The sequence below is a fragment of the Antrostomus carolinensis genome, unplaced genomic scaffold (assembly GCF_000700745.2).
Source record: "Antrostomus carolinensis isolate BGI_N321 unplaced genomic scaffold, ASM70074v2 scaffold19076, whole genome shotgun sequence".
NCBI classification, from domain to species: domain Eukaryota; kingdom Metazoa; phylum Chordata; class Aves; order Caprimulgiformes; family Caprimulgidae; genus Antrostomus; species Antrostomus carolinensis.
Window position 1 is genome coordinate 1 of NW_010321381.1, and position 10,700 is coordinate 10,700.

Genomic DNA, 10,700 nt, shown 5'->3' on the forward strand with positions numbered 1-10,700 from the left:
TGTGGCGGTGCCCCTCAACCGGTCCCGAGCTGGGGCAGAGCTGCCCCGCGGGGGGCTCAACCTCTCCGGACTGCCGGAGGCGGAGGGGAAGCCCCTCTTCGGCATCGGCATCGAGAACTTCATCACCTTGATCGTCTTCGGCTTGATCTTCACCCTGGGGGTGCTGGGAAACTCTCTGGTGATCACGGTGCTGGCGAGGAGCAAGCCAGGCAAGCGCCGCAGCACCACCAACATCTTCATCCTCAACCTGAGCATCGCTGACCTGGCCTACCTGCTCTTCTGCATCCCCTTCCAGTCCACAGTCTACGTGCTCCCCACCTGGGTGCTGGGCGCCTTCATCTGCAAGTTTATCCACTACTTCTTCACTGTCTCCATGCTGGTGAGCATCTTCACGCTCTCGGCCATGTCAGTGGATCGCTACGTGGCCATCGTGCATTCCCGACGCTCCTCGGCCTTGCGTGTTCCCCGCAATGCGCTGCTGGGCGTGGGGCTCATCTGGGCGCTCTCATTTGCCATGGCCTCACCTGTGGCTCACCACCAGCACCTCTTCCACCGCGACGCCAGCAACCAGACCTTCTGCTGGGAGCACTGGCCCAACCCACGCCACAAGAAGATCTACGTGGTTTGCACGTTTGTCTTTGGCTATTTGCTCCCGCTGCTGCTCATCTCCTTCTGCTATGCCAAGGTGGGGTAAAGCAGGTAGTGGTGAAGGGTATGTAAAAGGGATGGGGAGGGACAATGGTGATGAGTGTCCTTGAGCTGTGAGGACATTTCTAGGCATGTGGAGGGACATGGCACTGTCAGGAGGCAATGGGGCAGGAGTGAGTTTGTGGCATAAAGGGGGAGGGCAGGTTTTACAACCAAGGGATGACTGAGGGGGAACAGAGTGTGTGGCACAGAAAGGTCAGGACAGGGATTGCACAGGGTGAGGAGGGGGGTTTGTTCGGGCAGTTACTGGGGTCCCCTCTGCCAGATTTCCTTTTTGCAAAGTGCAGGAAGCCCCAGTGCTCTGCTGCTTTCTCTGTCAACAAACTCTCCTATTTTCTTGCAGTGCTGTATGAGGAGTTTAACTCAAATAAAGTACAACAAAGCAACAAGTTGTTCAGGCTTCAGATGAAGCATTGTGGTTCTTTAAAATGCAGTGCACTTAAAAATGACACAAATCCACTAGTTTGGTCTGATCCAATTAAGATGTTAAGAGTAAAAGATGCATCATGCTGCCTGGTCCCTGTGAGCCACGTTTTCCCCAGCTGACCTGAATGGGAGATTTACCTCTGAGTTCAGCAAGGGCAGGTGGTGCTAGGGAGCAGTGCATGAGGACCTGGGCAGGAAAAAGCAGTAAGTAAGGGTGCCTGAGTATTGGTACTTGAGGACTTTTCTCCTCAGGCAAACTGTCACATTTTTCTGTGAATATTAATTTCAGCCTTCAGCGCAGGGTCCACTACTTGCTGCTGGGCAGTATCTGGCGCACCAGTTACCTGCTGAGTTAGGCAGAGATCTTCCTGTTTCTGTGCCAGCAGTCTTCAGTAGCAGGATTTCTCCTTAGGCAGTAATTTGCATTTGAGAGGACAGGTCTGCTCTTTCGAATAAGGGCTGCTTAATTTTAGAGAAGTCAGTTCTTTAACTGTCAAGTTAAACATATGTAATTAATATATTCCATTTGAACAAATAATTTTATGTTCTGTTCAGTTTTATATGTATTGCATCTACTTAATTGTGGTGTGCAAATTAAGGATAGAATGGCATCCAGCTCTGCTAAAACTGAGTTGTGCAGAACTCGAAGGATAACATTTCTAAATTACTGTTTGTAATGAAACAAGTCCGACCTGGCAAATGGAAAAGAAATACATGTCTTCATACATAAACTGAATTCTGTTTTCCCTGGGTGAATACACTGGTGTTTCATCTATGGTGGATGTGACTGAGCTGTGAGAGGGATGAAACTTGCTGTGGCCGTAGATCATCAGAGTTTTATGAAAATGCTACATATTTCAGGGAGACCGTTACCAAATTTGCGCAGAGGGAGCTTTTCAGCTATTAAGAATTCTTACTTGTATTTTTCAAACAAAAGCATCTTCAGTTTCAACATAAAGTACCAGCCTTCAAAATCTAATTATATGACAGAAGATTGAAAAAAGTCTTTCAAAATTGTAACAATCCTGCATAGTAGCGGGGGGGGGGAGGAAATATGCTTAAACCAAAGATGAACATAGTAAATACAACACACCATGTTGTTAGATCTCTCAATATTAATAGGAATGTGTAGTTAAAAAAAAAACCAAAACAAAACAAAAAAAAACCCCCCAAAACCCCAGCCCAAACAACAAAAGAACTCTATGTGAAATACATGCCCAGAACAAGTTAATAAAATCAAGGCCACTCAAAGTTACAACTAAAATCTTGTGCTTAAATCATTGCCAAGGCTAGAATCTCACACTTGGTGATGTGTACGATCCTGCTTGCCATGGTGTCAGGCTGGAGGACCCAATCGGAAGGAATGAGTTCTCAGAGACACTTAGGAGATACTTAATATCAGTGTCAATGAAAAGTGTCGTGACTTGTAAAGGGCTATTCAAGGCATTTGTACCCTGCAGCATCAAGGCTCATGCCTGCCTTCGTTAGGAGCCACTGGCAAATCTCCAACTGCAATACTTTGGCACATGGGGCAGAGTAAGGAGGAATTAAGGATGAGAGGAGTTGAAAATTGTAGCTGAAGTTTTAGATATGTCAAAGCCGTTGCTATGAAGTACAACAAGTATTTTGGCTTCTGAATGCACACAGGGTTAGAGGATCACTGCTGCGTCATAGCCTCAGAAGTATTATAAAAATAAATGCATTGGTTTCTTACTGTTTTCATGAACTGTGCATCAGCTAAATAATGTAATCTTCTGATACAGTAGATTAAGACAAAGGAGACTCATTTCTCTATCTGAATATATTGCCTTTTCCAGACTCCTTTAAGGCAGTTCTGTTTCTTTTATAAGCAAATTGCCATTAAACTTTCAGTTTTGGAAGTCTCATTTTTTAGACACTATAATAGGGGGCTGAGTTCTTTCTCTCACTCTATTTTAAATTATCACTCTCGCTTAAATTATGTTAAGGGAGATTTGTGTTTTCCCCAGTGGACAGAAAGACTGTTACAACCTTCAGAAGTGCTGAAACTGTGCTAAGTATTTGGAAGTAGCATCCTCCCACAAAATCAGAACTGGAAATCTCACGTTTTGTGCTCTTAAGGCAGAGATTTATGAAATCGTGCTCTATGTTGTGTGTGTACAGCTACCCATTTCCTCTCCCCCACAAATAACTTTGGATCAGTTTCAACCAAATTTGATAGAGGAGTGAAAATATCAGAAGGAATGATATTTCCCTAGTTTTGTGAAAGCAGAAGTCAGTAAAGAAGGTGAAGTCTCCACCTTCTTTCTTCTTTATGGAGTCAATTTGCACTCAGCTGTTAAACATCAGACAAGCCATATAGGGAAGAGGTCATATGTAGCAACTACTAATGGAGGAGACACATCTTTTTGCGAACACACAGTCAAGAAATCACAAATCCACAAAAAACTTCATTGCCTCACAGAACTACTCTTGAAAGGAGCTTATTACTTTAGCCAGAGGAGCAGTGAATATATAGTTATTAGCTGAGTTACAGTGCTACAAACTTCTAGATAGCCTGTATTCTTATTTTTAATTGCTTATCAGATTACTTATCATACTTTTTTCTAACTGACTTTTTGTATGTTTTGTAACATTGCTACAACGTTGGCTCACTAGTATGTTCTTAAAGGGCAAAGTGATAAATGGTTCCCAGTGAGCTTCTAACAGTTGACATCTGCCAGGGTAGTACAATATGACAACTGATTTTGGGTGCCTCTGCTTTTGACTACCCAATTGTGAGGCTTCAGTCCTTGAAAGTCAGGCCTCCTTCAACCAAACCTTTAGACTGGACACCTGAAATCATTAGCAAAAATTTCCTTTTATAGATGTATAAAGTTAAAAGCTTTTAAATAAAAAAAAAAAAATCTTGCCTTAAGAATGTTTCCATTATTATCTATCATTCTGAACATTCTGAATTCATGGAAGATATGTATGATTTATAGACTTGGTTAAAAGTAAGCCATAAAAAGTAGGAGCCTCAGCATAAGATACAAGCTTATGTGGTTGTTGGCTAAAGATACTGTGTCTTAAATTTTGCTGGGCGGCAAGGGAAAACTATTGAACTACAATGAAAAGAAAAAATAAAGTGTATGATACATTAGTGATGCACTATTAAACAAAAGAGGGTGAAGGATCTGTTGTGACAATAGAAGTAGCAGCATTACTTTAAAAAACGGATTGCAGGCAATAGCACTCAAATTTGAATCGGGTTCATACTATAAAATGTGGTTCAGAATGTAGTGCTGACATTATGGTTCTGTTAAACAAGCAGTTCATTCTTATTAGATAACGACCTTGGGCAGGCTTTCCTGCTGCATGATTTTCAGTGGCTGACAATGAAGGTGTAGTCAGTGAAATTATTATATACAGCCAGCCACTTTGGAACAAGTGTAGGCTTCAAGCTTATATATTGTTTGGTAGACCTATATGAATAGACAGAGATAACTTAAGCTATTTTTTTCTATCTATCTCCCTTGTTGGAAAAATCCCTATTTCAACTTGATTTGGTCATAGTCCCTCAGACAGGGATCTCTGACCATCTGCAGGTGGTCCCTGAAACAACCAAAAAAAAAAAAAAAAAAAAAAAAGGAATGGCTAGTCTGTAGGCAAAATTCGGCGTCACCCAAATGCTGTCAGTAGTAGTTGTGGTAGTACAGTCCAGACCAGCTTGGACAGGACTTTCTTATAGAATGAATCGTAGGATGATTCTTATTTTTCTATGATCCTACAAGTCTCCCTACACCCTTTTTCGTAGCAGCACAACTTTCTTCCCATAGCACCGTACCCTCAAATCCAGAAAAAAAGGAAAGCTATTCCTTCCCTGAGGGCTAAATATGCTCTCTGATCAACAGGTGCTTGAAAGCTGGAGCTAGAGAAGTTTCATGTAAAGAGTTAATTTTTCCACAGAGCTGAATTTTTAAAAAATGTAGCACCTATTGGAAAAGATTGTGACCTATTTTTTAGAAAGCTGTTTCATTCTGTGAGTTAAAAATGCACATGTAAATTTATTAGTGGATCTTCTGAAAGACTTTCCTTGGAGAAATAACCTTTCCTTAGAGAAATAACCTGAGACAAAATGAGAGGCACATATAGAATTATTATTCATTCAGGTGAAGTGACAGTGGTTGTTAGAGGAACAATTGATTATTCATTGGCCCAGAGAAGAGATAATTTGAACAGAGCAGTGAGGAGAGGTGTCTTTGATTTGCCTTGTAGTGTTTGTGCATAAACTTGGCTTTTAATATCCCTCCACGGCATTGTGTATAGGTCTCTGAGTGCTGTTCCAGTGCTGTTGATAGGTAATTAAATTTTGCCTATTTCTCTTGCTGCTGGTTTGCATACCATCTGGTACACTACCACATAGAGCCAGCATGTTTTCACCACAGAGACTTGTATTATGAAATATGTATATAATCTGAAAGAGGGGAAGATGGGAAGGATTAATTTGGATCTATATCTTCAACACTCTCACCCCAAATATCCAGTTTAACATCTTTGTCTACTGCATCTTTCATTGGACTGGAGAGAGATGCAATGCAAAAATTTGTGCTAAAAGTTTCAGAACAAAAGAAAAAAAAATGTTTGTAACTTTAAAAGAAGATTTTGCAGTTCTGATTTCTGTGAAGAGTTTATCTGACTTTAGTTTTGGGCTGTGAGGGAAAATCACAGTACAGTACAGTCTCTGGGTGGCAGGTGATGGGATTTGCAAAGGTCCAGTAGAAACAGCCCATTATTGTAAGTTATGTGAAGGGGGTACAATAGGTGAAGCAGCACTGATGGGAAGTGAACTTCACTGTATTTCTCCCATGCTCTTTTTTGTTTCCACATTTTTCACCCATGCACTAAGCAATTCAGTTGTCTTGTACACAGTGCCAGCAGGTGAATAAAGAGTGTGTGAGCCAGAGGATCTTCTGCTGGACCTCAGGGGCTGTTCTGTCCTTTCCTTCTGGTCTGCTTCATCCTGGAGAAGGAAGAAGAGCTGAAGCAAAAACCAGACTTTCTCAGAGAAAACCCATTTATTTTTCTCCTGCCTTTCCTGAGCTCAGGTTAGCCTTGGTAGTGACCTGGGTAGTGTTTCAGAATAGGAAGAGCACACAGAGCAGTCTTGCATGCACAAATAAGCACAAATGAGCTGCACTTGCAATGTTAAGTGGTTACAAGTAATTTTTATTTTTATTGTTGTTTGTGGTTCACTAGTAGCTAAGAGTAGATACTTCAAAAGTGTAATCCACTGATGAGCTATGGTTATTCACAAATGCCATCTTATTTGTTTTAATTCATTATGTATCTTTCTAAGATTCAAATGCCAGAGTGGGATCAAGTCTACATGGCATCTTGTCTGGTATCTGTCCTGGTAGTGGCTACCCATGCATCCTGAAGGAAATGGAGGAAATGTCCCCAGATTATATAAGAGAATTTGAATCCTTTTAATGCTGGATGATCTTACCTATTAATTCTGGATGATCTTACCTATCAAATTGTTCTCAGTTCATCTTAGAGCTTTGTAAAATGCAACCTAACATCGTAATCTAACTGAGCTCTACACTCTGACACTCTCTAAAAAATATCTCTTACCATATTTTAATTAAACCCTTGAGTTTAATTAAGCATGTCCTTTTTAAATTCTATATAGTTTACAACTCATTAAAAACATTCAGCTGAAGAGCTTATTCCTTGCCCCCCATGCCTAAGAATCATGCTATATGAATATGTTACATTCAGTTAATAATGTAGTAGGGCATTCAGTAGGGCATGCACATCTATGCATCCACTATTTAAAATCTTATGAGTAAATCCTTATGTTAAAATTTGAACCCTACTCTTGGATGATGAGCCTTTTTGAGACATATTTTTAAAAATTACTTGTGAAAAGTCCATGACAAGTATCATCAAATTGTTAATAAATGTGATGCTTCATGTGAGATACATTTTAGTATAAATTATTTTTGAAAGCCTAGGCTTCTTTCAATTATCAGATAGTGCCAACATCCTGATTATGTTAACCAAACATCCATCTGAAGAAAGCAAATTATGCAGGTGACTCAGAAAAGCTCTGACTCAAAACATACACTTTTTATGTTACATGCAGTAAAGGTCATTCTAAATTAACAAGCATTGACTTTTTTGTGGAAGAAGAATGATTGCTAATTCTAGATGCATGATAGGTTTCCATTTGTTACCTTATTCATTTGTAATATGTATTTGCTGTGTAATACATCTGATTTTTTATATAAGGATTCAGTTATGGTCTGTTTCATGGTTGTTGATACACACATGCAAATATGTAATTCCTTTGGATTTTATACTGTGCGCTTTTGAAATGTGTAAAGTGGATCAGCGATGTTTGTAAGCAACTTATGCAGTACTGGAGAGCATACTCTGAAATATATGGGTTTGAATTTTAGAAAATGGTGAAATACAAAATGCAAATTAATCTTTTCAGGTTCTTAATCATCTGCATAAAAAGTTGAGAAACATGTCAAAGAAGTCAGAAGCGTCCAAGAAAAAGGTAGATTGCTTTCATTACCAATATCTATTTGTTTATATTTTAGCTTTATACCTACACTAATTTGGTATTATAGTGTTTGTTGCCAAAGATGTAATGGAAAGAAGAAATTTAAATGAAGTATTTACTGATGTATTCAGTGTCTCTCTTAACTTAGCAGGATTTAAATCTTTTCTGATCCAAGTTTTCCACTGCAGCGCATCAAGCCATTACCTGAGATCACCATATTTTGAACTTCAGAGCAACTGCAATTTAGACGTTGAGAGAGAGAGCCTGTTTCTAATATTAAATGGGGCTTTTTTGCCTCACAGGCATTTTTCTGTAATTTGTAAATCTGTTTATTTATTTATTTAACTAGCTGAATTTTTTATGTTTTATGAAGAATTCCTAGGTTATATGATGAGACTTTAAAATGAGGTTTATCGTGCTTCCTGTTAGGAATCTAATAAGAGACACTTAATCATTCTGCAGTTCTTCTGTTGAATTTGCACAAAATGTTTTTTACACTTGTGTGAAACACTTAAGTTATAGACTAGTTACAAGTAGAATCATGAAAGATCTTTAAAGAAGGATATAAGCTTTGTGATTTAGAACAATATTTGAAAGATGTGTTTATATATTGAATTTGTCAGTTAATATGGTTCTGATTTTTGAACAGATTTGACCACAGTAACCATTTGACTAACTTTTCAGTTTATGAATGTGGAGTCAGAAAAACCCCTTAGGCTATAGCTCTTCATTTGATCTGATCACTATTACCATATGGGCATGCAGACTCTCTGCAATGTAAATGAGATATACATGGGTTCAACAGGGAATAAGTAATCTATTATTTATGCATTCTCTATTTTTTAGAAAAATATCACAGTTAATAGATTTTAATTCCTAGAATTAAAAGCATTGTAGCCCTGGTTCTGTAAAATACTTAAAATATATACTTCTGCACTTAATGTCATCAAGGCCAAAGGTGTAGTGTTCAAAGGTGTTCTGTACATTGCCATCTCTACTCTCATCTAAATTATTCTCAAACTGGAAATATCTGTGCATTTCATCTAAACACTAACTCTTAAGAACTGCAAGTAAAAATCAGTTCTGGCTAGCTTTCATAACTTCAGAGAAAAGCATTACAGATATGCCCAAGACTGTTTGGACATATCAGGGTTCAGTAACCAAAAGGCAAAAAAAAAGGGAGCCCCAAACCTTTTTTGCCTTAGAAAATAAGTTTCTGATCCTAAGGCCTAACTTGTGTTTTTCAAAGCAACTCTGTTTTCACTAGTGTGCTATCTCTCTCTGGTTACTCTTTCTTCTTTTCCTTCTACTCCTTTGTTAAGAATGCATTTCAGGCTTAATTATACATTTCTAGCTTTATTCAAATCTTTATGCAAATTTTAATAGTAGAATCTTAAAGTTAATTTGCTATATTTATTGAAAAAAGTTAATGAAAAATATGAATAGGCCTAAATGCTATATTTCATGCTTTTTGGTCACAAAGCATCAATACTAACATCATGTATTTCAGCTGGGTTTTATTTGCTAATGTGAGACCCTAAGCAAGCTCCCATTAGGTAAACAAGAGCTGTCCCTTTACCTGCTGGAAAGGTAAGCTGTGAAGTAAGGCTTAGGAGGAATAATGGGATAAACCAGATATTGTGAGGTTTCCTAATACAAAATTACTTATTGTACAGATATAAAATACCTTAGGTAAAGTAGTTACAAGAGACACATGGTCAACCTCTGCTTTCAGGTGCATCTATATAGTCTATTGAAAATCAATGATTTTCCTGGTGTAATTTTTTTTTTTTAGAATTTTGAACCAACTGAAGTAATATGCCTCTTTTGAAGTAATTGCACATGTGGCATCCAGGCAATCCGTTTTCAGCTGGAATATTAACACATTGAAGGGATCAGAAAATGAAATGCTCTTAATTTATACTTCCTTGTTAGTACATGTTCTCCTGGTGAGACCTGAAAGAGAAAAATATTTGGTTTCTGTTGTGAGATTTTGCTAACCAACAACAGTATCTGTCATAAGTTATTTTGGCCTGTTGCCACAGAAATAAAAAGATTTTTCTCTAAGTTTCTGTAGGTTAAGTCATGTTGTAATTGAGTAGGTCGTTCTGAATTATTACCAAACATTAATCAATTCAAGAAGTATAGAGCAAGTTCAATAAACTAACAAAAAATCTCGATATTCTCTGTGCTGCAGTATTTATCATTCTGTGTCCACTGGGTTAGTTTTGCCTGTGAAGAAGAGTCTAAGTTATCTGAAAAATTATGTTGTAAATTGTTAATATAGTAATTGTGATGGTCCATAATATGATATGCCTTGGAATTAATATTAGGCTTTTATTGGGAGAGTGATTTAGTTGAAAGAGGTACTTGTTAGAGGAGTAGTTGATTAGTTGAGCAACTGCAAAGCACCAACTGCTGTTTCTGCAGTAATTGGAAGCTAAAGAAAACATTGACAGTCAAACTCCACCATGCCCTGGCAGAATACATTCAAGCATCTGAAACGCCTGTACTGACTGATACTGTAGCTGCCTGGATGGATCTAATGAACTTGGTGGCCCTTACTCTCATAAATAATAAAAGTGGTGTCAGGAAGCAGCACTGAGGATATTTTGTGTTCTGTTTTTCTGAATTCAGTGTTTGGTGGTGACCTTTAATTTCCAGATTGGTTTTGACAATGTGCAACCACCAGAAATTTCAAGCTCCTTACTTTTCTCTTTTTTTCCCCCAGTTGTATCCCAGAAGGTTGTTGCATGACTCCTTCTGTGGAAATTTTATGTTTAATTGAGAGACTTTCAAAAAAGCCCCTGCTCCTTTTGTAGACACTTGAGCAAAGTGTTCATCTGACTGCTCTAAGCTCTTCCAGTAGCTGCCTTCATGTATAATACATTTCTCTTGAAATTTTAGTCAGAAACCCCAGTGCACCATACTAAACTACAGATCATTAGATCTGGATGAGATTTCCCAAAGGCCCATGTTACTATCATTTTACATCAAGCTTATGTCCACCTCAGGAAAGGCTAGGCTTTTG

General features: G+C 38.5%; 1 protein-coding gene across 1 annotated transcript; it reads left to right on the forward strand.

Moving 5' to 3' along the window:
• Positions 1-9: 9 nt before the first annotated feature.
• Positions 10-7,663, forward strand: LOC104519993 (galanin receptor type 1; the record flags this gene model as incomplete). The annotated part of the gene is made up of 2 exons (XM_010169914.1): positions 10-685; positions 7,598-7,663. Coding segments are annotated over exons 1-2 (378 nt in total), but the record flags the coding sequence as incomplete, so codon positions are not given.
• Between the last annotated feature and the right edge of the window lie 3,037 nt (positions 7,664-10,700).